The 26879-nt window shown below is 45.1% G+C and overlaps 1 protein-coding gene across 2 annotated transcripts in view; it reads left to right on the top strand.

Moving 5' to 3' along the window:
- Positions 1 to 23006, top strand: part of LOC128733543 (protein dopey-1 homolog) — a 30809-nt gene extending 7803 nt beyond the window's left edge. The window contains exons 2-10 of one of the 2 annotated variants that reach the window (XM_053827194.1): positions 1990 to 8380; positions 20580 to 20765; positions 20820 to 20967; positions 21036 to 21188; positions 21249 to 21444; positions 21697 to 21708; positions 21836 to 22003; positions 22058 to 22199; positions 22257 to 23006. In XM_053827194.1, coding sequence (XP_053683169.1) covers positions 2027 to 8380; positions 20580 to 20765; positions 20820 to 20967; positions 21036 to 21188; positions 21249 to 21444; positions 21697 to 21708; positions 21836 to 22003; positions 22058 to 22199; positions 22257 to 22472 — 7575 coding nt within the window. In that variant the 5' untranslated portion in view covers positions 1990 to 2026 and the 3' untranslated portion in view covers positions 22473 to 23006. The remainder of the gene's footprint in view (positions 1 to 1989; positions 8381 to 20579; positions 20766 to 20819; positions 20968 to 21035; positions 21189 to 21248; positions 21445 to 21696; positions 21709 to 21835; positions 22004 to 22057; positions 22200 to 22256) is intronic. The other variant, XM_053827195.1, reaches the window with a different exon arrangement.
- The last annotated feature ends 3873 nt before the right edge of the window (positions 23007 to 26879 follow it).

Genomic DNA, 26879 nt, shown 5'->3' with positions numbered 1-26879 from the left:
GCGGTTATCGGTTAACAGCAACTCCGACACGACAATCCGCGGATCACAGCGTTGATAATCCTACGCATTAAAGCATGCTAGGAAATTCCTTCATAGAATCGACCTCTTTTCTTGCTGGACCGTCAACGAGGTAAGATGTGTGATTGATATACTCCCTGCGCTACCTGGCGAGGCCACACAATTTTTGACAGATTTTTGCGGTCATGTAGTTGAAGCTACCAAAGCATTCACCCGCTAAAGTGTGTGGAATATTATTCCTATGCGCTAGCAATGATGAGGCGTGCGTGGAGAGTTCCATTCGCAAGCAAGGGTTTAGCTCAACGAGTGTTTACAACGAGGAAACATTTCGATGGTTTGAAGTACTCGTCATCAAGAGGCGGAGATGTAGTCATCTGAGGGCGATTGAAGAAAAGCAGTAAGCATTAACTCTTCGATTAAGAAGGCAAAAATTGAGCGAAATTTTATATAAAGAATGTGTTGTATCCATAAAACGAACAGAACCGCACACCTTCGTGCAGAGTACTTCGTAATCATATGTATGACAGTTGTAATAGAATAATCGACGGTAGCACTGCCATGCTGCTAGTATTCTGCCATAAACAGAAATACAAATACAGTTTGCTGATATGAACTCAGCAAGTTCAGTTTAAATTTAGAACTCGAAACTGTTACAAATAATCTTAGTTTGGCCTTTTGAAAACTTGCATCCAGTAGGACAAACATACTCCCTGAATTGTTCAATGACACGACTACTGAATTGGTTTTTTTTGGACTTTTCTTGATTTGAATCGATCGGGTGAAGCCTGAACGGATTATCAACGATTAAAAAGGATCGAGTCAGCGGGGGTCCGGTACGAATTTTTGACGGAGTTTTGCGGTCAAGCGCGGAGGATCGGTGCCGATGAGAAAGGAAGCGGGGTCATCACAGCACATCGTAACCAGCTCACCTGCTAGGTCATTCATTCTCACATTTTCAGTAAAGATACTATGTATTCCATTCGAACACTGATTACTCCAAAGCACTTTGTGTCGTTAGGATTGATGTCTCGGTTAGTAAAATGACTTTTGCAGATGAGATGATTTCCTTCAGCAGATTACATTATGTTCTACCGGGTTCGATAAATTGAGCCTGATAATTTATTATATTTTGTGATCAGCTATTGTTTCTTTATAGAGGGAACAAAAGGAATGTTATTCTTTAAAATGTTATCACTGTGATTTACTCAATTTTCACTGATAAAAACAAAGCCTGGATAGAAAAAATATCAGGAACCTCATTAAAGAGCAAAACGTGTCGTTCAAATTACTGCTTGCTCGTAACATGAAACCAATCGGTGGTTTCGGTGGAATCGGTTTCCCTAAACTTACAATTGTCCTGAAAACTATCGGCTAGGTTACTGCCACTTTACCGTTTTAATTTTGTTGATAATAAATTAGGTCAGTTGTAAATTATGCTTTCAAATAGTTTACTATTTACTGGAACCTGATTTCTCTAATCGTACAACGTATAGATAAAATCTCATTCAATAGATTACAACGCGGAAGATAAGCAAGCAAACAGCGAAATCGGGAATGATTCACCGAGACATCGAGGGTACAAGTAGCGTGACATATCTCGGTTAGGTGGTACTTATCTTTTTTGTCAATTTGCTCGCAGTTTGAGAACGCACAACAGAATAAACGAACGTGCGGTTGCACTAAGGCCTTATCAGCCCTTATCTAGTAGTATGAAATGCAGGAAGTAACGCCCTCAGCGAAAGGTATAGTTAGAGCCCATCTACGGCGGGAACAGGTTACGGCAATTCCGATGTGATTCACAGTATGTATTCCGAAATGGTTCGTAGTTTCGGTCCTACCCCAAGCAAACATTGATGTTATTCGTTATCACCGTAGCGTTGATTGATTGCTAATTAAACCGCCGTCAGATCGTCAGATACGGAGATTGCGAGTTACTAATTGTTTTGCTTTTCCGTTTGTTTTTGCTTTCAGCTTTCTGCCTGCCACTCGGAGCTCGAATCAACTCAGCATGGATACCGCAACGGGATCCGGCCTGATGGAGGAGTACGATCTGATGAAGCAGTCCAAATATCGGGTGTATATGTCCAATATCGACAAGGCACTGAAGAACTTCGAGTACTCGAGCGAATGGGCCGATCTGATTTCGGCGCTCGGCAAGCTGAACAAAGTCATTTCCTCGAACTCACAGTATCAGATCATACCGAGGCGAATCAAAATCTCCAAACGGTTGGCGCAGTGCATGCATCCGGCTCTGCCTTCGGGGGTGCACCTGAAGGCACTGGAATCGTACGATGTGATATTTAGTAACATCGGAGTGGATCGGTTGGCGTCGGAACTGTTCATCTACAGTGCCGGTTTGTTTCCGCTGCTCGGTTATTCGGCTATGAACGTTCGGCCGACGCTGTTGTCGATCTATGAGAAGTACTTTGTTCCTTTGGGTGAAAAGCTGCGGCCTGCGCTGAGTGGGTTTCTCAGCGGGGTTTTTCCCGGTCTTGAATCGGGTCAGGATCATTTTGAGCGAACAAGTTCGCTGCTGGATAAGGTTTGTGCGGCTGTTAAGCCGGAGTGTTTTTATACCTGTCTGTGGGAGTGTATCGTGACGAATGCGTCTGTGCGGTTACCGGCGATTTCCTACGTGCTGGAACATTTCGATAAGAAGCGACCCTGTGCCGAACAGCGAGAACTGATGGGTAGTAGTGTTGAACTGCTCGTGACCGGACTGTGTAGCTGTTTGAACGATTCGGTTATTCTAGTGCAGCGGAATACGCTGGAGTTTCTGCTGCTGGCGTTTCCTCTGCATGCTATCATTCTGGGTCAGAGGGATGTTATCAAACTGGTCAAAACGGCTCTGAACACGATCCTAAGGCGGGATATGTCACTGAACCGGCGGCTGTATTCCTGGCTGCTGGGTGCCGATACGTGTCTCGCTAAACATGTTGAGGATATCGGGCATGACGGAGAAACCTCCGATCCGAATACTTATTTTGAGACGCACTCAAAAGCGGTCCTGATAAGTGCGTTTAAACTGATTCTCAAAGCCAGTATTGCCTCCAGTCCAATCGATCTAAGTCCGTACCGAATACTGATTTCCCTTCTGGATAAGGCAGAAATAGGTCAGAGAATATTGGACGACGTTCTGTGTGACATAATCCGCACCATATCGCTGTGCAACGGAAACCATGAGGTGCAGAAATCGGCCAACCTTCTGTTTTCCACCTTCGACCCGTCCTACATATGGAACTATATGACCAGCCTCTATCGGGACGGTGCCGTTAAGAAGCATCAACAGAAACGACCATCCAGCAGTGGCAATGTGAACAGCATCAACATGCGAGAACAAATCCGAATAGATTCGGGCCCTCCGGGCACGATCGAGGTGTGCTATCTAACGGAGTTCCTACTGGAAACCCTCTCACTCGAAATGTACAATGAAACCACGCGGGTGTATCTGCCGAAGTTTCTCCTGTCGCTCATACGAATGCTGACGGTTTATTCGGAAAACATGAACTCAACCGAGGTGGCGGCATCCCTCAAGCTATGTGTCAAAATTGTCGCCAAAGTGCAGCCTATGATTATGTCCGAGAAGGTGCTGGATCTGTCGATAAGCACCCGCAGCGAGAGCAGTAGCGTCACCCCAGAAGGTCAGGAGGCGAAGGAAACCGTTTCGCTAGAGAAGAGCAATTCGGATTCGAAAATTCACGAAAGTTCCCTGCAGGTCACTTCCCCGGATGGGTCCTTCACGCGGTCCAGCTCCAGTCAGGGCCTCCACAAGAAAGGAAAATACAGTAAAAAGTCAAAGAAATCTAAGTCCTATACGAAATTGAGTGAACTGGATTCGGTGGTTGTCGGTTCTAGTAAGAGAAGTCCGAAGCGGGTGGCGGCGCTCGCCAATGGGGAACGGATTGTGGCGGCCAGTTCGACGCCGAATTTGAAGAATGAAGATAGTGGAGGAACGGCAACCGGTGGGGAGTCCAGTCAGGAGGAACGGCACAGTGTGAGCAGTGCTGGGGAGGATGGACAGTCGGATATTGTGCTGAAAGTGCCGCCGAAGGTGGTGGCACCTGCGGTGCCGACACCGGCACAGATGCCGGACTGTCCCATCCTGGAGAAGTGTATCAAACAGTACGTGCTGTTCTATGAGTTGTACGTTTGTCGGCAGATTTTCGATGGGGTGTCGTCCGGTTCGGAAGTTAATTCGGGTTCGTCGTCGGAGCAGGTTAGTTTGCAGGATAATTTGTTCCTCAACTGTGGGGATGGCAAGAGTTTGCTGACGGAGGATGTGTTTGTTATAAATTCTTTACTGCCGGAGCTGGAGGAGGCGTTCAGTGCGCTGCTGGTGAACAGTGTTTCCGATAGTCGGAAGTTGAAGGCAATCCTGGCGAAATCGATGGATTGTCGACGGGAATCGGCGGATTGTGAGCAGTGGACTAGTGGGGGTGGTGGCGAGTGTGGGTCTGAACGGGATTGTTTCGAGATTGATGGACTGCTGGAGGGCAATGAGAAGCTGAAGCGGTTGCTTTCGGTGCGTGTTTCGGAGTCACTGCGAAGTGCGTTGAAGCTGGCGTGTAATGTTCTGACGGAAATGTCTTCGTTTCCCAGCTACGGAAGTGATTGTGGTCTGACCGAACGATGTCACGATGTTCCTGGCTGGTTGAAGGCTTTAACTATCTTGGCTTCGTTTATCGGGGACTTGGACACGCAGCTGTCTGCTGCGCAGACACTCATCGACATGGTCAGTTTGCTGCGAACGAATGGACGGAAGCCAAAGTCCAGCAGTTCGGGAACCACTTTCGTTATGATGATGCCCCTGCTTAAGCTATCTCACGTCGTTTTTCTGGAACGAAAAACCAAAGTGTTTCAAGTTCTGACAACCATGCTGTGGAACCACCTGGACGCGAATCGTTCCGAAGCTAGAAACATTAGCGTTCTACTCTACCGCGTCCACAGCTGTTTGGACACAAGATTCACGGAAAATGTGATCATCAGCCGAATATTGGTGCCACAGCGGGATCAAGCCATTCATGACGGTCGCAATCTGCACATGTACTGGTCCATTCCGGCACTTTCCAGCACAGAACTGCAGATAGATCCGGCTGGCTTTCGCCGGTTTCAGCTGCTTTGGAAGCTCGGTCGGGACACGCATCACGGGAAAGAGTTCGAAAAGCTGCTGTTTCTGGTGCTGGATATGCTGACGCTACCGGACAACCTATCGATTCAGATTTTCGTCTCCAAATGGCTGCAGGAAGCGCTGGTCCGCGGCGATGTGGGACGTATTTTGAAACCTCTGATGAAAATCCTGCTGAACGAGAGCACCAAACGGATGAGCATCGTCTATACCAAGCGCTACAGACAGGATCCGGACACGGGCAGTGAGTGGGAGAAAGATCTGACGGCGGATGGAGATCCGTTCCTGGATAAGGAATGCTTTGCCGTTAGCTCCGAGGATGGCTGCATTCGCTATCACATGGATAATGTGCTGAGTAAGAAGCGAAGTCCCATCCGGACGATTCAGAAAAAGATTTTTGGAGTTTCGATCGGCTCGAATAAATCCAGCAGCCAGCAGGTATCGAACTATATCACGAACGACAGCTCAAAGGAGGTGGCTGCTGGTGCTGGAGCAGCCGCAGTAGATGGGGAAGACTATTCGAAGATTTCAGTCATAATCAACCCACTGGAGAAGGAGTTGAATGGGAAAAGCTCACCGGGTGCAATGAGAAATCGGTCAAATTCGACGGGTTTGATCGATTGTGAGCAGAGTGCGTCAGCACTGGAAACTTCCCTACCCAACGGATACGATAAGAAAGAATTTCATCGGTCCACTTCGGATATCGACGAAGCCAGCGACGGAGATTTCGAACGAAAGAAAGGTCGACTGAGCGGAGGAAGCTACAGTCGTTCCACGACTGGCACAGGTTTTTACGATTCGGAAACTATCAAGCGGTACACCGAGGATGGACCGATCGTTGATTTCGTTAGCAAATCCGGGGATCGCTTTAAGAATCGAAAAACCTACCTAATCTCCACCGGAGGTGCCGGCATGGTGGACGATGAAGGTTTCGTGTCTTCAATGTCGGATAGAAATCTCAACTATTCGCTCATTTCGAGCTCGTCAACGGCGACGGTGACTGGAAACGATGCTGGCATCATTTTTGGACTTGGTTCCGATGAACCAGCACCAGCTGCGAGTTCGGAAACACCAACCAGTGGAAGTGCCTTCGGAGGCGGATCGCAGCGAAGCAGCAGCACCAGTAAAGATAGCGGAAAAAGCAAAGAAACGGAACCGTTCAGCTTTGGCCGAAGGAAGAGTTGGAGAAGTTCCTCGAAACTGTACCCGTTCCATTCTCATTTCCTAATTTACGAATCTGTTTTCAATACCAAGCAGATTCTGTACACGTTGGAAACGCTGAAGAACATCCTCGCCAACGACGGACGGTTCTTCCTGTGCCTTTCGGTGACCACATCGGTGTCGAGCAGCCAGATCCGCTCTCTGCTGATTCGCCATCGGCGAAACATCTTCGGCAAAGCCTTCTCCGACGGGCAGGACGAATCCGAATACCAAAGCCTCTACCGAGGCTGCATGTATCTGGAAGTTATCGTCACAATCCTGCTCTACTACACCCGTAGTTTCTACCAGAAGGATGAAGACCAAAAGACGCAACCCTCGCGGGATGACATAAACGGCAATTCCAAGATCCAGCTGGAGTGCATCAAACTGATGACGAAAATCTTCTCCGAACTGTTGTCCACCGTGAAGGACGTCGGCAAAAATCTGGCCAACTACATTGCCGACCTGATGGAAAAGTGTAAGGTACAAAAAATCCTACTCTACTGTTTGACCTCGTCGGTTAACTACTTCACGACGCACCAGTCCTACACGTACACGGATGAAATTCTCGCCTTCAGCGATCCGGAAAATACTCGCCTCAACGCGGAAGCCTATCAAATCGAGCTGCTTAACTTGCTCCTTGCCGTCGTTAAGCTGGAACACGAAATCATGATCCAACGGAACGATGAACGCTTCAACGAAGGCATCAAAAACGTCCTTTCGAGCAACTCACCGACGCGTCCCGCGCCGGAAAACAAACGCATCTACAAGTACATTCCCAACCAGCTCGTTAGCCAACAGCCAATGTTCCTTTCGGCGGTACTGTCCGCGCTCCAGTCGGAGCGCCTAAAACACATCCACAAAAACTGGACCGATATGATCACCTCCTGTTTGACGTGCCTTCCGCTGAACAATCTCACCAACATCGTCATCAGCATAATTCACCAACTGTGCGGCAATCTGGACCGCCTAACGAAGCGCGACCGCATCTTCAACCAGTGCACCGATTACATCGTAGCCCAGTTGGAAGCCATCACAGTATTATCGCACTACTGTCTTCTGGACAGCTCGCAGCAAATCTCGCTAGCGAACGTTTTCAGCGCGTCCAACAACACGGCATCCCAAGCAACCAACTCCGGTCAAATCATCAACAGCATAGTCAGCGTATTTCGTGCGCCATCCCTACTCAGCGGCAGCCAAGTAAAAAACAGCCACCAAGAGGTGGCCAAAAACGCCATCCTTAGTCACCTTCCCCGGATCATCATCACCATCGCGACCCTGTGGGAAACCAGCATCAGCGAGTTCCGCCACGTCAAGCACCAACTGCTAGAATTTCTCAGCCCAATCTCACTGCACTACGGCACCAACTTCCTAACCGCCATCTCGGTTGCCTGGTACGAACGCAGCAGCGACTCGCCTTCATCCAGCAGCAACACCCCAACGGAAACGGCCGCCGACGGCGGCTCAACCGAAGGTGACTTCTTCGACATCATGGCCAAAGCGCTCCCGCAAGCATGCGACAATCAGCTCCTTCTGGTGAAACTCATATCCGGCATTCGAATCATGTCGGTTGACTCCTTCATTCAAACCATGCATCAGGTGATCAAATCCCCTCCACAAATCTACCAACCTCCGGTTGGTTTCAACATGGCCGTCAGTGCACTGGAACTGCTTTTCTTCTACCTGAAAAGCGTAGCTCAAACGCAGTTCAGCGACTGTTGGAGCTCCCTGTACGCCCTGCTGAAAGATTGCCTGAGCCTACAAATTCCCGCCCAATTTGTGGCACTCTCCATCTTGAACGAATTCGTTCAGCGCTGTCAAAAGATGCCGTTCAGTGACAAGAAGGACCTGCGCGATCTGCACGATGTTACGTCCCGCCTGGTGGAAGCGATTTCCAACGTGGCCGGTTCCTGTCTCGAGCAGACCACCTGGCTGCGGCGGAACCTGTCGGTGAAGGAGGAGTTTAGCTCGATCGAGAGCACCAAGGACGGGCTGCTGATGCCCTCGAATCAGCACTACTCCATACAGGCGCAATCGGTAAGTGAGGATTTTGCTTTCAAACATTTTTTCAAACGTTATCAATTCTATCAAGTACAAAAAAGGGTTCAAGAAATGAGGTTTTAGATAAGGGAAGGAAAAAATGACTAGTTAGTTTCGGTTCGCGAACATTCAAATGGCATATGTGCCCCAAGGAAGTATCCTGGGGCCTATTTTGTAAAACTTATTTGCCCAAAATAACGATTTTTTGTAGCATCTGTTCGGCACACTTCAACGATTGAAAGCACACATGAAAACTTCCAGTTGGAGACGCTTGCTCCGAAATAGATCGACGACATTCTCAATGACGGTCGCCATTTTCAGATATTATCAATGTTAAGTCTTTTGCGGTGCCAAATCTCGAAGAGGGATAGCGTGACAGGTTATTACACTAGCAGCGAGATCAACGGATCGTAAAGCCGTATGAAAAATACAAAACTAAAAAAATACTAAAATACAGAATTACCGAAAATAAAGTCAACAGTCAAGAGTTAAACAGAAGGAAAAAGCGCCAGAAGGAGGATAGAGTTGGAGAAGAGCTAGAACAACTTTTTCGGGCTAATGAGACGCGTAAGTTCTATGAGAAGGTGAACCAATCTCGTATGATACACAACGGAGCCCGAAATGTGTAGGGATTAGGAGGGAAACTTGGTCACAAACGAGCGCGAGGTAGTCGTCGTTAGCAACGGTGCTTCCCTGGACAATTTCAAGGATTTGGGAGGCGGAGAAACTACCGGAGGAGTGGATGAAAGGTATGGTTTGTCCCATCAACAAAAAGGGCTATTGACTAGAACGATCTTTAGTAAAAGTAGTCAATAGTCAAGTAGTCAAGGGATCACTGATGGTCATCGTCAACAAAAATACGAGTGATATGGTTCAACGATCCATTAAAGCTGGAAGTTGGGCCTACTATTTCCTCAGCAAGACGCTTCGATCAAAGAGCATACGCCGTAGCACGAAAACCGGTGGTCCTCTGCCGGCTTGAGACTGTAACTTTGCTTACAGAAGACATACGTCCACTTGCCTTGTGTGAACCATAGGTGTTGCTGACTATTTTCGGCGGAATACTAACGGAAAGTGGAGAGTGGCGAAGGTGGAGATGGGCCCAACCTGCTAGAAAACTCGAAAAGATTAAAGTCGACTTGCAAGTTTCGTAAGTTCAACGGATCTGTGACGAGTATCCCAAGACCGATTCGTAAATCCATATTGCTGTACGCCTGCGAAACATAATACGTCTCAGCTGAGAAAACGCAAAGCTGCAGGTATTTATTAAATGCTACCTACAATGTTTCATTCGTACCTGGTGGCCTGGCAGCCAGATATCCAACGACGAACTCCATCGTCGATGCCATCAACGGCTGATAGCAACAGAAGTTCGAGAACGTCTGTGGAAGTGGATCGGACACACCTTGAGGAAAGGAGCAAACAAGATCTGTAAGGATACCGCAAGGACACAACGTGTCATGACGACGCAGCTTACCCAATGACATCCAGGCTGTTGATGAGAACCTATCTTGGCGCCAGATGAGAGCCATGGTGGCCCTTTTATCCCTTAATTCTGCCGGACCGGCGGACATGGATACATAAGTAATAAGTAAGCCACGGACCAAATACAGTGGAGTAAAATTCTGGATACCTCTCAAACCACACCGGCTCTATGCTGCTAGACGATAAGGAGAAGCTAGAAGCTGATTGCTTTGGTGAAGGAGATCAACAGTTAATGTGCGGAATCGGCTACTGGCAGCACATTTAAGTGGAATTTTAATCCTCATGATACTCCACATGAATGAGGGGTTTGGGAGAGCATGGTCCGATCGGTGAAGGAGACTTCTGATGATGGTAATTGGCTAACGCCGACAGTGGAAGACCTGATGTTAAACACTCGAGCATTTACAAAAATTTCTCAGCAATCGGCAGTTAAAACACCAAACCATTTCCATACAGCGTAGGACATGGTCATGTCAATTGATGCCCATGTGGATGAATCGACAGACCACGGCGCGATTGGTGGAGATGGAGGACAGTGGATGGAGCGATTGCCTTCTGCGCGATTGGTGGTAAATGGACAGAATCGCAGTGTCTGATGCAGCCAACCTGGTAGACCACGAAATTAGCCAAAGTCAATCAAGTGCTGAACGTGAAAAGGATCTTTCTATTTTGAAGTGTCAACCCATCACCTTGCTCGCTATCCTCTCTAAGATTTTTAAAAGATCAATTCATAGCAGAATTCGTCCCGTCAATGATGATAAAGGTGTCTTTCTGGAGAAGCAGTTGAGGTTCTACAAACGAATGGCAACACAATCGAGTTGCCAACATTATCTAGCAGAACAAACAGCAGTAGCGCTCTTAAATATCTAGAATGTATGACACGACGGCCGATAGAATTTTTTGAAGCTATTTCTCACGTAACTTTTCAAAAAGACATGCACGTCTGCTTTGCATGAATCGCTTGCTAGCGTCCACCATTGAGCTAAATGTTACTAAAATTTTCGTTAAAATGCGTTTATGTCGCCGTAATAATCCGACGAGAGGGGCGCCTTAAGAGAGTCTCTCCATGTTACATAGATCCTTTTGAAAAGTTACGCGAGGTTTGTCTGGCACAGTATTGCAGGTATCCCTGAATATCGGCAAACATTCAAACGGCATATGTGCCCCAAGCAAGTATCTTGGGGCCTATTCTGTATGTATAACATATATGCCCAAAATAACGATTTTCTGTAGCACTTGTTCGCCACGCTTAAACCGAACGGTTCGCGTTCGGAGATGACTAGAGATGCCAATACCGAGGGGCCAATTTCGAAAACCAGTTTTTCGGTATTGATAAATGCAATAACGGTTTTACCGGTTAGTTAATACTTGAAAACTACATTTAAAAATAATATGATTTAAAAAAGATCTTTTCATAAGCAATGGTAATGAATTTCTTTTGGCCTATCTAATTGATTAGTTCATTTAAAAATGTAATATTTAAGAACGCGAAGAGAATTTATCGTGAAAACAAGTTTAATGATTTTTCATTAACTTTTGGAGGTAGAGAATCTACATTCGATGTCCACGGAAAAAGGAAGTACAATTTCCAGTGGTTAATTAGATATGTGGCATAGGAAACCTCTTGTTCAAGAGCTTTCAACTTAGATATTGACATTTATGATAAATTAATAGTCCAGTTGATTTGGTACCTTTGCCTGCTCGGCCTGTAGAATTTGCTCAGCCCTGCAAACAGGCCATTCTAACTAATCAAAAAGTTGTTTCTATTTCAGTTTGTACTAGCAGCCGAACGGGTTCCTTTTCCGTGGTGTGTTCTGACATTTCTGTATATTACTCGGTTAATTTTCACGAAGATTTTCTGAACAACTTCACTGTATATCGCACATTGCTTTTGTTGCGCAATATTCCTAATTAATTGGCACATTCTAGCAGGAAATCGTTTTGCCCTTCGCAAAACGCTACATTCTAGAGGCATACGTCGCCGTAAGGTGCTGACGATGTATAAAAACCCTTATTTAACCGGTAGTTCTTGACGGACTTTGTAGAGCCTTCAATCATGAAATTAAGTCTGCCCTATACTTTAAAAGTTTTATTTATTTATTTTACTACGTCTTCAGTTAAAACTGTACAGACTGGATGCTTATTACCTATATTAGTTGTCTAATGCTAACTTTGAAACGGTCTCTGGTTACGTGAAAATCGAAAACTACACTCAGATTATTTAACAAACTGAAACATTTCTCATATGGATGGTTTTGTCCAAATACAGTTCTATGTCTTACAATGAGAAATAGCAGACGTTGTCGACATCGTCGGGTCGGAACGGAAAAGTTTGCCAATCGCAATAGGTCTGGACAGTCAATTTGGTTGTTTAGTATGTCAAAAGCAAACATTCGTTGGAGATATATGCGACGTTGCTGCAAAAGCTCTAATCTTATTACTAGGCATCTCTGTTCGTACGATGGTAATCTTTGCGACTCACTCCAAGGCAGTCGCCGTAACGCGAAACGAATGAAACAACGCTGTACTCTTTCAATACGAGCAATCTGAGTTGCATGGTAAGGTGCCCAGATTTGGACTGCATATTCGAGAACGCTTCGTACGAGTGAGCAGTACATCGTCTTCGATGCATACACATCACGGAATTCTCGTGCATTACGGCGGATAAATCCAAGCATGGCAAAAGTCTTAGAAGTTGTCGCATTTATGTGCTCGTTAAAACATAGCTTGTAGTTCATTATCACACTCAAGTCTTTGATCGACGTAACTCGATCCATGCTGAAACTGTTTACTCTGTAATCGTAATTTAGCGGCGTCCGTGCTTTAGTAAAACTTATTACCTTGCACTACGTTGCGTTCATCTTCATTCCATTCCAACGGCACACCAACTGACTACGATGTCAATGTCTTGATGATGCGAGTCAATTCGGTGGCTCAAGTCATTCACGAACAAGATGAAAATTAGAGGACCGAGGTGACTGCCTTGTGGCACGCCGGATGGTGTTGAAAAACAGCCTGACACAACTGGTCACAGTTTCACAACGGCAGATCTATTAATTAAATATGACTTCAACCACGAGATGAGCCAATGAGGAAATCCTAGCTTTTCAAACTTTCTCAGTGTTAGTTCGTGGGGCACTTTGTCAAAAGCTTTGGCGAAATCCACGTAGATGCTGTCTACTTGACATCGCTTCTCCAAACTTGAGTTGAACGCGCTAGTGTATGTCATGAGATTTGTGATATTCACTGATCTGATATTCACTTATGATGGGTTTTGCCACAGAATACAGTTTATCGTGTATCAGAAGCTCGAGAGTTTTCGCCAGACAACAGAGAATCGAAATCGGTCGGTAAATTTTGACGTCGTGGGCGTTTCCGGCTTTTAGAATAGGTGTAACAGCAAATAATTTCCATGCCTCTGGAAAGACACTCTCCGAAATCGACAAGTTATGTATTTGACAGAGCGGTGGTCCAAGCACATCGGCGCAACAACGAACAAATCCGGGAGGTAGCCTATCCGATCCTGGACCTTTGGAAGGGTCAAGAAAGAGACTTCAATGTGCTGGTGACTTGTAATGCGGTAAATGTTGGGCGTGGCATGTGTATATCGTACGAAGGTAAAGAACCTAACAGCTCCGGGGAAGCAACCGGAGAGTTATCATTGTAAACGGATTTGAAAAAAGTAGCGAAGAGTTCGACCGAGCCTTCGACGTCGTTACTCGTTTTGCCTTCGAAGGACATATCTTGTGGTACCGACTGAGTAGCTTTTCTATTTTTGAAAAATCGCCAGAAACAGGACGGATCCGACTTAACATCATTTTCAATTCTAGAAACGTACTCACGAAAGGAAGAAGATACATATTCGTCATAGTCTGCCTCGAGCCTGCGAAGAACATCCCTATTTTCTGCAGTATGATGACGTAGACAACGACGGCGTGCTTTGCGGAGAACGTTGAAGGGTTGCTAGCAGCGATAACAAAAGCTGCCGAAGGTAAAGAACCCGAGAAACGATCGCCGTCCAGTCTACTGGCGGAACACAATTGCCAGGAGGAGAAGTCAGTGGGCTCGCAATGACGCCGACAGAGGAGAACGAAAACAGGAGCACAAATTGGCTAGAGCCGTGCTGAACAAAGCAATCAAGCTCAGCAAGAAAACTTGCTTTGGGGAGCTATGTCACAGCGCCAACGCGATTCCTTAGGAGGGGGGGGGGGGGTAACGCCAACAGACTTGCCATAACGAAGTTAAAAGGTCCTGCCGTACCACCTGAAAGATTCCCGCAGCATGAACCAACGGCCTGGCCGATCCCACTGTTCGGCGAGAAAGAGGACAATGAAGAAGTAGCTGGACAAACGCCATGAAAGAAGGCTCCAGGACCAGGACGGAATTTCGAATCTGGCTTTGAAAGTAGCAATTCTGGCGAATCCGGATACGTTTAGGACCACGTTGCAGAAATGCATTGACGAAGGTAACTATCCCGATATCTGCAAGCGCCAGAAGCTGGAGCTGCTGCCGAAACCGGGAAAACCTCCCGGAGATCCCTCAGCGTATAGACCAATATGCCTGTTGGAAGCGGTTGGCAAGCTGCTAGATAGAGTAATCCTGAATAGGTTCACCAAGTAACACTGTCAAACACGCAAGTCTAAAACCGTTTGCTATACTAATGGTAGGGATGATGCAGAAATTGTCCAAAAATAACAGAGAAGAGGAAATCGCCATAGTGCGGTGGTCACCCTAGACGTGAGGAATGCTATCAACTTGGAAGCAATCGCCTGTTGTAATATCATCCAGGTGTTGTATTCCTCACTTCATTTTGAAGTATAACTATGGAGTGAGCGAACTGCTCATTATCCATGCTTAAGTGTCGGTTTTTTCTTCACTCCTTTTTTTCCTTTTATGTTTCTTACTACTTTTCAACCAATGCCGCACTGTAGAGTCAGGGTGTGCGGAGACTATGTTATAATCAGTGTTGCAATATTTCGACAACGTTCACTGAGATTGAAATATGGCGTATATAGTTGGAAGCAAGCGAAAACTTGCATTTTTTGTTAAATAACCTACATTTTACGACCGTTGCCAATAATGGACGCAGAAGCAACTGAAAAAACATAAGCACTTGGCCGTTGTGAGAATCAGATGTATAGTATCTGTCTCTTTATGGTTAAGATGAGCAAAAACAAGCCTGGTGGTGACTACCCTACAGGCCTCAATTCCCTAAACACTTCAATTAGATTGCCATCCGCAACCGCGTCCAGTTAACATATTTGCTAAATTATTCGGTACCTATCCTGTATCGATCTTTCGGATGCGTATATCCAAGTCGAACTTGAACAAAGATACAATCGGTTGTGGCCTGGTGTCAAATGGGCATCGGGAGTATTTCAGAGAACAACATAGTAGCTAGAGTTTTTGGTATGAAACCGTTCTTTGACGATCTCTCAATCACTGAAAGAACTCAAAAAATGTATGAAGGCAGTGGCTGCCCAGACCCAAAATTAGCGTTATTTCTGAGAGAGTCCTATCCTGTAAGTCACGTCGAGGGTCACTTTGCTCGACTGGTCACATGCGAGACGAATTTACCGAGTACTCGACTGGGTCAACCTGACGCAACCTGCAACGGCTATCAGCTAATGAGGGATGAGTTTATTTTGTTTTGGTCGTGCATCAAGCCGTACATCGGTATAATCCAGAGCGACTGAAGCAACCGGAGGTCGCCGAAAACTACGCGTTAACTCTCAAAACCGCGCTGCCGGAAGAGGGTGAGCTGGATGAAGCCCCTCTTGAGGACTGTTGGAATGCCGTGAAAACAGCCATTAACAGCGTAGCGGAGAACGTCCTGGGCCGTGTGGCACCGAATCGACGTAACGAATGGTTTGACGAGGAATGCCACCCGTCAGAATGTGGAGCGATACAAACAGAAGCGGAGGCAGCAAACCCGACTCTTCAAGGAGAAGAAGCGCCATCAAGAGGAGAAGGAGTGCGAAAAACTCGAACAGCTGTACCGCTTTCACGACACACGGAAGTTCTATCAGAGACTCAACGGATCTCGCAAAGGCTTCGTGCCGCGGGCCGAAATGTGCAGAGATAAAGATGGAGGTATCTTGACTGACGACCGTGCGGTGATCGAAAGGTGGAAGCAGCACTACGATGATCACCTGAATGGCGTGCAGGCGGAAAACCATGATAGCGGAGCAGTTGACCACATTGGTGCAGCAAGCGACGAAGATGTGCCACCCCCATCGATAAGGGAAGTTAAAGAAGCCATCCAGCGGCTGAAGAACAAAAAAGGAAAGGATGGCATTGGAGCGGAACTTATTAAAATGGACCCGGACAAGTTGGCCGGCTGTCTGCATCAACTGATTGTCAAGATTTGGGCTACGGAATGACTACCGGAGGAGTGGAAAGACGGGGTTATCTGGCCTATCTACAAGAAAGGCGATAAGCTGGATTGTGTGAACTACCGAACGATCACTATCCTGAATGCCGCCTACAAAGTGCTGTCCCAAGTCATCTTCCATCGACTATCGCCAAGAGCCAATAGATTTGTGGGAAGCTACCAGGCCGGCTTCATGGAGGATCGGTCTACAACGGACCAAATCTTTACCCTGCGGCAGATCCTCCAGAAGTGCCGCGAATTCCGAGTCCCCACGCACCACCTGTTCATTGATTTCAAAGCCGCATATGATAGCGTAAACCGACAAGAGCTATGGAAAATTTTGGACGAAAACGGCTTTCCGGGTAAGCTTACTAGACTTATCATGGCTACGATGGATGGGATCCAGTGCTGTGTGAGAATCTCGGGTGGATTGTCGGACCCATTCGAATCTCGGAGGGGACTTCGACAAAGAGATGGTCTTTCCTGCCTGCTATTCAACATTGCGCTTGAAGATGTTATAAGACGAGCGGGGATCGAAATGCGGGGCACGATTTTCAATAAATCCAGTCAATTTATCTGCTTTGCTGACGACGTGGATGCTGTCGGCAGAACATTTGTGACGGTGGAAGATCAGTACACCAGACTGAAACGCGAAGCAGAGAAGATTGGATTGAAGATAAATACGTCTAAAACGAAGTATTTGCTGGCAGGCGGGACCGAGCGCGACAGGGCCCGCTTGGGCAGTACCGTGGTAAACGACGGGGATGAGTTCGAGGTAGTCGACGAGTTCGTATACCTTGGCTCATTGGCAACAGAGGACAACAATACCAGCCGTGGGATTAAAAGACGTATTATCAGCGGAAGTCGGGCCTACTACGGACTCCACAAACACTTGCGGTCGAACAATTTCAGCCCCCGTACAAAGTGCCTACTGTACAAAACGCTAATTAGACCGGTTGTCCTCTACGGGCACGAAACGTGGACACTGCTAGAAGAGGACCTACGAGCACTCGGAGTTTTCGAACGGTGGGTGCAAAGAACCATCTTTGGCGGAGTGCAAGAAAACGGTGTATGGAGGCGAAGAATGGCCCATTAAGTAAGTAAGTAAGTGCATCGAGCCGCTATAATACAGCCCGTGCTCCTCGCACTCGACAATCGACATTGACTAAGTCGAGTCGAGTTGCTCGACATGACTTACGAAATAGGGCCAATCCTAACGATCTTTTTCGTAACATTTAACGAATGCATTAAAAAAAGGACTAATTTCGGTTGGCGATGAAAAAAAACCGCACAAATTTTTTTAGTGAAATTTTTTTTTTAAATCCTACGTGACGCCCACGAAATTATTAAAGTAGACCTCTGTTTAATGTTCGCCAAAATTTTTCTATCGGTCTTAGAGGGACGATGGGAAGGTTGGCGGTCTTCAGTACAATGTCTATCTTCAGCCAGACCATTTCCTCTAGTGATCTCTTGCTCTTGGCACAAGGTGCCGAAGCCAGGTCCACCCAAAAGACCACATTCTCCTTCGCGTGATACTTCTTAATTAAGACGACCACATCCGACGGGCACTTCGTACTTCCTACGGAGATATACCCGTTCACCGCATGCCCCGAAGGAAACAACAGCAGCTTGGATATTCCCTTCCAGCTGATCGACAGCCATCGAAAAATCTTCTTTGGAAACTTGGTGTGAGAGATATATTTGATGCCATTGCTTACCTCCTTGCTGGGGGACGTAAAGCATCCGATTCTCTGAAGTAGGTCTCGTCTTCCATTATGGCCACAACGTCGCACTATGGCGCAAAGCTGGCCAAAAGTCAAAAATCCAATTTCAAGCTTTTTCCATTATTATATTTTTATCATTTTGGGAATGCTTTGGGAGGTTAACCTGAAAATTCTTGCCAGTTTGAAGCTAAAATGAATTTTTGACAAATGTCTGAAGTTGAACATGTTGAAGAATGACATTTTGTTCTTCCATACAAAATGTATGGGAAATTCAACACCAATATTCAGCGATCAAGAAAGTATGGCGGGAAACGTCAGAAAACGATCACGTTAAATGCATCTTATAGGACATTTTTTCTACTTTTTGGAAATCTAGGTGCCTTTCTGCGCTTTGCTGCGCTAAGGAAGGAATATCGACTTTTTGGCGGGTATTCATGTAAGAAGAAGAAGCGATTTCTTCTTCTTACATGAAGGAATGATTTTCTCTTCCATAGGAGAATTCCACGAAAGTCCTAATTAGAAATGCTCGGGGGTCTTCAAATTTTGTGTAGTTGTTTCTTTTCGGAAAGTTTTAGACCCCTGACTTTTTACTTGGCGCTTAGGGAGTCTTTTTCTGAGTTATGGTGATGCCAAAAATCATTATTTTTGACCAATTTTCTTTCTTTAAAAATTCGTAACTGTTGAATTACTGAACCGATTTGAATTTATTATATAGTTAAGATTTATATAGTTAAGATACCTTACGATGGCGCTTTGAAGAGCTGATTCTATAGTTTGAACGAGCTTAGTGGATAGCGCAATTTACTAAAGTTTTTTTTTGTAATATTTTTTTTATGGTTTGTGAACCACCCTAATGCATTATGATACAAATTTTTTATGTTTTCAACGGCAAATACAAAATTTGCCATCTCAAAAACAAAAACCACAATAAAACGAGTAAAAAAACAAATCTATTTTTTTAAATTTCGTGAACCCCCTAATGAGCGATCAGTTTTTTCGATTTCTGATCCCAAATTTGAAATCAGTGACCCAAAATTAGTTAAAGATGTTATATTCAGCCGATTTGAAGTAACTTTTGACTTTTGGCCAAGCTTTGTATGGAGGAGCGCCACTGTGCGCCGCCCTTCACCAGCACATTCAGCCGATCCTTCTGGATGAATGTCTGCTGCTTAAAGACGGCCGGCTCCATTTTAGCCTGGTGCTTCTTCACCTTGCTCTGGGCCTTCCTCGTCAGTTTCTGCTGCATTTAAAGCCGTGCTGCGAAGCCCGCACTCGTGGGTGCGGTCTAATTTTCGCACACACACGTACTCGTTATAACAAACACGCCGGCATAAGCATTCCTTTCGGACACGCGCTCTTGTTTATTCATGCACTGCGACGAGTTTAGCTAACAGCCACGGCCGTCGCTCTCGCTCTTCATTGCAGTCCAAGCAGCTGATACCGATCACTTCACTGAAGAAGAAAAGAAATGTCCCATTTGCCTCGTGAGTGGGTCGTGCAGAAAGATGCTGCGAGGCTGCGCGTTCGAGAGTGTGTAAGTAGCTGAATGTTTGCACCCAGCAACGGCGGCTATTTGGCGTACGCTTGCGTCAGTGGCGTAAGTGTTGGTCGCTATGCTTCTCATACTCGCTTGCGTGAGGGTAGGCATCGTTTGCTTCTCGCTTTGCAACTTTGACTTTCCGGTTGCGCACCGCCGTATCAAATCTATATCATCATATCTATACCGTAGGTTCTCATAATTTAATTTGCGCAAAATAGAATACCTCTTCATACTCAGGGCCGCAAATTCTCATGACGAATATTCAATAGTATGCAAAGCAAGCAAAGCCATGGGTATAAACGTCCTGCTGAGCACTTGACCCTTCTTTATCGACAGTCTTCGCCAGAACCGCCTAGCCGAGATTCGAACATACGAACGACCAGCTTGTTAGACCAGCATCGTACCTCGAAACAGTAGAATCAATATATATTGATTATACTCTCGAATAGCAAAATGAAATGCCTCATTTATCCATGTTGGACTCCGCGATTCAGCTACACAAAAGCCATTAACTACGTTAGTAAATAATAAATCTAGATAGTAATCTGGGTTATTCTCTATGTGGCTGATTCGACAAAGGCCCAAGTTAGCAGATTTGTCAAATATTAATTGCAAGGTTTAGTTGTCTACTACGACTGGTAAAATAATGCTATCGTTATCAATGTTTGGAATGAAATTAAGATTGCAAGATACTTTCTAACTGATGCTAGATAAGTTCCGAGAGTTCAAGCTGTATACTTAATAATCTCTATTAATTTGACTTGAATTTCAAGGCAGCGTAAGATTCAGTTGAGCAAATGAACCGAATTGAGCAAAGATTCTAGACGAAACTGAACTGTTTCGAATGACGTTGGAGGAATGAAACAGGGTGCGACTTCAGATTCGCCCATGGATTCTCTTGACTGAAGCAAGCAGCTGTGCTTTAAATTTTACTATATTCAGGTCTATACTATACTAGAGGACTCCTTCTTATTACTTTTTATTATACTTGAAGCTATCTACGAAAGTTATTAACCCTACTGTATTTTTAAAGAATCGAATACATTCACATTCTGTCCTATTTTCCCCCTGCAGATTCTGGCAGCCATCCTGGCCATGCTCCTAGATGTGGCATTCAGCTCGCAGGAAAAAGACAAGGTGAACGCGATCGTAACCGGCGTCATGTACAACATTGTGCCTTATCTGAAAACCCACACCGTGAAGAATATTCCGACGTTCCACGCGTGCTCCAACTTGCTGGCAAGTTTAAGCACCTATCAGGTATGGCAAATGAACGCTATCCGTTGAACATTCAGCTAACCGTTTGTGTTACAGTATACTCGTAAGGCGTGGCGCAAAGACGCTCTCGATCTGCTCCTGGATGGGACCTTCTTTCAGTTTGACAGCCGATGCTTGCCGTATTGGAAAACTATCCTCGATAGTTTGATGACCTGTGATAATACCACCTTTAGAGATCTTATGAGTAAGTCGTGAGATGCAATTTGGTTTCACTTGTTAGATTAATTTGGGTTTTTTATTCGTTTTTTTAAGATCGCTTGCCACTAGCACAAACGGGAAGTTTAAATATTTTCACCTCCAAAGAGCAGGAATATGAGCAAAGGGCATTGCTTCTAAAGCGCCTCGCGTTCGTTATTTTTTGCAGTGAGTCTGACCAGTATCATAAATTTATGCCGGAAATTCAAGGTACTATTGAACTGCTGGTTTTTTCTTTCATATTCTAATAAAACAACGATTTGATTGCAGAACAACTGGCGAACAGCTTGCGCTTGCCACAGGTTGTGCCACTGATTCAATCGGCTGTATTCCTCTGCTTTCGGGTACTGTTGCTGCGAATGTCGGCCGATAATGTGACCAGCCTGTGGCCGATCATTATTGCCGAAATGGTGCAGGTGTTCCTTTCCATCGAGCAGGAACTTATGACGGACACCGAAGAGTTTAGGTGAGTACCAATCTACCGAATTGTTTTCTTTTGCATATTACTTTGTAAATAGTGCTAATGCTTCACAGCGTCGCTAACGTCCTCTTCTGCTGATACATAGGCCATTACTCTAGTAACAGTATCTTCTTCCTTCCTGTAGTATTTCTCATTGTTTTTTTTTTTCAATACAAAAGTTCGGGTAAAAATTTTGATCATCCCTTGTTTTCTCTCTCTTTTTTCGTGTTGTCTAATTGCTCCCCGAATGTCTGTCAGGTCCCAATCGAGGTAAGACTAATATCGCATTCCCTAATGCGCATCTTTAGCCATCCTGTGGGAAAAGTCGATATTTTTCCTAGAATCAAATGTTTAGTGTTTCTCAATGGCATTTTTATTTCTTTCCGTAACGCAACAGTCAGCACATACGAATGCTCTCGGGATTGGATACCGCTTGGGTGACGAATACCAACAACGGACTGTACTCGTGTGGACATCCCCACTGGCGGATGGTTCAACTGGAGACGGCCAAACTACTCGAACTAGGTTGTGTTCTGCCCGCTACTGTATTGCCACACTTTCAAATGTGAGTATGCGCTCTGATCCAATCAGTTCAACTAACCAATTCGTCCTTCGTCAGGTACCGCTGGGCGTTTGTGAGTAGCCAAAACGAGATGTTTCTGAAGCCGGGAAGCTGCGACGATGCGCGCCGCGTAGCTTTCATTCCTCACGTGACGCGAATATCGCAATTGATGGACTTTCGGTATACTTCTCACTCACCGGTAAGTGATTTTCCCTTCCTATACAAACGTGAACATAACGCCTAGTGTCCTTCAAAGAAACCCCAAACCAACAAGGGCAGCCACATCATGCTGACCTGTCAGTCCATCAACACGCTGCAGGATCTGTACAGCTTCTTCTCGACGCTGTCGATGCGGTGGCCGTCGCACATTTCCTACACCGCCGACACCGAGAAGGATACCCGCAGCTGCCTGGAGGAGATCGAACAGGTGCTGGCGTTGGATTTTCTCGAAAAGATGCCCGCAACCAAGTAAAGTAAAGTAAAGTAAAACCGGTAAGACCAGTGAGCGAGCGGGACCTGCCGCTAAAAACGTACTGCTTGTAAATATTAGATGTATTATTTTAACGGACATTTAATTCGGCTTGTGATTATTGTTAGTCTATGTGTTATTCTAATTTTTTCGGTGTCGCTCTGATTGTGTACAGGACTAATTTATCAGTGGTAAATCTACTCGTTCGAGCAACAAAAATACAAATAATAGTCGTATTATCGAGAAAATGCAATTCTCTTCCAAAGCGAAACGGCAGAAGTGATATGAAACAGGGGACAAACGGCACACATCATGACCTAACACAGAAGTGCATGAAGGTATTATCAAAAAAACAAAACAAAAAAGTTTTAAGGACGCCAAGTATTTGTAAAAATGTTGAGAAGTTTAGGAAAGGCAAAACAGCAAGAGTGCTGCATATAATATTTATGTCTTAACGAAAAAAAAGAATCTAGTGAATGTCAAAATTAAGAATTTTTTTTATCCGCTAATAAAAACAGTTACAAAGTTGTTTTAAAAATCGAACACTGTACCGTTTAATTATTCAGTTTCAAGAGGCCTTCACATCCTTATGGTTCCCGTCAAAGCATCTATTACCAAAATGTCAGGGAATGTTCTGCAAATATTGGCAGTTTGAAGATTCCGTTAAGCGCTATCTACATTCCACCCGACAAAAGTCAAGATACTATTGTGGTCGAGCCGCATGTTTCTTCCATTCGTGAATTGTGTAAAAAAATCGCTCAATTGATGCTATCAATTGTATGGATGATGTATCGGTTGACACGTGTGTTACACCACTGTTTCCCGTTGACACGCATCATCCCCCGTTGCTGACATCGTTACCAGTTATTGATGATTTTTTCGAAAATCCCTCGCCGCTCGAAATTGGCTCATATTTATACGACTAAGTCTTGCATATCAAACTAGAATCTGCCGTTTTATCCTTGTTTACCAATAAATCTGGTGTTCCCCATAGAAGCATCATGGCACCTTTGCTCTTCATTATATATTTCACTATTCTGCTATTATTTGGAAAGCATCCCGACAGCTTGGGTTTATTGTTAAAATTGGGACTAAAATCTTTATATACTGTGCGTTAGTCCGTCTTATGCTTGAAACTGCAAGTGTGATTTGGCAATCCTATCAGCTCAGGATTTTTAGGAATCTAACGCATTCAAAGAAGATTCATGCCTATGGCCCTAGGGGATTTGCCCTGGAGAGATCCTGATAATCTTTGGAACGGTAGGTTATTCGGCAGCACGAATCTATTGTGACTTGCACACGGCACTACCGTAAGCTAACTGATAAATAAGGCCAGTAGTTCGATCGCGAGCATAATTGGAATACTTGCTCTGTACGAGCAAAACAAACTGAATTAGCAGATTTCCTGACGCGTCAGAATATAGACTGTTGTATCTTAACTGAGACTCATCTTAAACCAGCAGTTACCTTCTACTTGCCAAATTACAATATAGTGCGTTTGGATAGAATCGTCTCCAATGACGGTGGTGTGGCCATAGCCATCAGAAGTGACGTCAAATTTGAATTGCTTCCACATCCTGGAACATCGTTCATAGAAGCTCTCGGAATGGCGATAGACACCTCAATTGGTACTATTAACTTTTTTGCCGTCTACTGCCCCCGGCAATGTACGAAAAGCAACCGCTCAATGCAATCAATGAAAAACGATATTCAGAAGTTAACAAGGAGAAGAGCAAAGTACATTGTGGCAGGTGACCTCAGTGCCGGCACGAGGCGTGGGGGAACTCAAGGCGAAACCGAAATGGATTGGTGCTAAATGACGACTTCCAGAATGGTTAGTACAACATACTGATTCCTGATTGTCCAACGTACATTGCGAAGCATGGATCTCGCTCTATCATCGTCTTGTTCATCACCAACTTGTCCGAAAATATCACTCATCCTGTTGGCCACGAAGATTCAAGCTCGGACCACTACCCGCCCAAGGAACATTTTTATTGTAATGTTGCTTATCAAGGTACGACAGCTGCTCACGACAGGACATCAAGGTCGTCATCGGGGCTATGAACGTCCAGGTCGGCAGGGAAGCAATGTATAGACCGGTGATCGGGCCCCATAGCCTGCACACCGACACGAACGACAACGGCCAGCGATGCATCAACTTTGCAGCTTACCGAGACTTGGTGATCAGAAACGCTTTTTTTCCCGCAAAGATATCCACAAAGCCACCTGACGATCACCTGACCAACGAACTTCGAACCAAATCGACCATTTTCTCATCGAAGGTCGGTTTTTCTCGAACATCACCAACGAACGCTCCCTACGGAGTGCGGGTATCGTTTCGGACCATTACCAAGTAGCAGTACATGGTTTATACCTCGCGACTAAGCCGCCCTCCTGGGTTAAACATTGGGTAGTTAAACAACCCGTCAGTTGCCGAAAACTATGCGCGCGTACTGAATGAAGCTCTGGCTTCTTCTGTGGAGCTAGATGCTTCGACCCTCAAAAACGGATGGAGTATGATACGCTCGGCCGTCAACGAGGCCGCAACCTCGGTACTAGTAGTGGAAACCTCGAGTGCACGAAATGATTGGTTTGACGGGGAATGCCAACAAGCGATAGAACTGTGGGAAATAAAGCGCTTGGAAAAATTATCTAAGCATATCCACGAGAGAGAATTTGGTCAAGTATCGACGAGCGCGGAATGAGTTGACCATGGCCCTGAGGAGGAAAAAGCGCCAGAAGGAGGACAGAGATCGTGAGGAGCAGGAACGGAAGGTGAACCAAACTCGTAAGGGCTCGCACCTAAACCTGACATGTGTAGGGACGAGGAAGGGGATCTAATCACAGACGAGCGCGAGGTGGTCGACAGGTGGAAGCAGTATTTCGATGAGTATTAGGATAGGACACGCAACGAAAGTTAACCAAAAACAGTTGGACATCGGCATCGTCCTGATGATAGGCTTAGAATGCCTGAAACCGGCCGACGCGTAGGTAAAAATAATTTCTGTTAATATTGTTTTTATCCTTAAATGTTGTAAGAGTGATACGTGTTTGTGTCTTGTCCACCAATTTTATTATTCTCCTTCTCTATAAATTTATATTTAAAAAAATATTCCTCACAAGGTGTAATGACGTGTAATGCTGACATGTGTACGAACAAGGGAGGGGATCGAAAGCTGGAAGCAGTTCTGCGATGAGCATCTCAACGGCGCTATAACAAAAGCAGCTGCAACGGAAGTTAACCTATACGAGTGCCTACAAAAGATAACAGTGTGCCGGCTACCGAACTCGAAGAGATCCGTCGAGAAATCTGCCAGCTGAAGAATAGTAGAGCCGTCGATAAGGACCAACTCCTGGCAGAACTCTACAAAAATGGTCAAAAACCACTAGCAACGGCACCTAGTTTAAATAATTTCAAGGCTTTGTGATCAGGAGAAACTACCGGAGGCGTGGATGGAAGGTGTAGTCTGCCCCATCTACATAAAGGACGACCGGCTAGATTGCTGCAATTACCGTGGCATTACACTGATCAACGCCGCCTACAAAATACTCTCCCAGATTTTGTTGCGTCGTCTTTCCCCAATAGCAAGAGAAGTCGTAGCTCAGTATCAGGCGGGTTTTATGGGGACCCATGCTACTACGAATCTAAATTTTACTCTTCGACAAATCCTTCAGAAATGTCGAGAGTACAGCATGCCTACGCATCACATTTTCGTATATTTCAGAGTTAAACGCTAACAGCTATGGCAGATAATGTACAAGTAGGGGAAGACGGGGTAAGACGGCCCGCCTAAGCGAATAAATTGCTAACATAAAATGTGTACGAAAATTCACCTTTTCTTGTTCCACACATGGAAAAGCATTCATTTATCTACCATTAAAAATTATATAAAGAATTAATTAGTCTATTTTTCTGTGATTTTTCATCAATTTTCGAAACGTCTAAAAATTACTCGTTCACAACCAGGCGGGGTAAGAAGGACCATGGCGGAGTAAGGCGGATTGTGGCAGATTTGAAGATTTCTTTGAGTTGTAAACACAATTTCAATATTATTAACTAAATAAGAACAAGTTCTTAAGGGGTTTTTAGGTACATGCTAGAAGAAGGTATAGTTTAATTTAGAGACCTGCCAAAAGAAGGAATTTTGCTACTAGTTCAATTTTGAAAATAAGAGTAGACGTTATTTTACTCCACTGGTTTTAATTTACTTTTTTCTTGGCGTTATTTTGTTGATTTGTCAGCAGGACTTTTACTCTTTGAATACGCTTCACTTCAGGTGAAGGTAAAGAAGGCAACATATTAAATGAGCCGTTAAGTGATCATCGAATTTAGATTCCGTTAGATCCAAATTTACATTGATTTTGTTATTCGAATGGCACTTGTTGGCTTCTTTTGAAGTGGGAAGC

This window comes from Sabethes cyaneus, chromosome 2 (genome assembly GCF_943734655.1).
Source record: "Sabethes cyaneus chromosome 2, idSabCyanKW18_F2, whole genome shotgun sequence".
Classification (NCBI taxonomy): domain Eukaryota; kingdom Metazoa; phylum Arthropoda; class Insecta; order Diptera; family Culicidae; genus Sabethes; species Sabethes cyaneus.
Note: the sequence above shows the minus strand (reverse complement) of the source record. Positions and strands in the feature narration are given on the sequence as shown.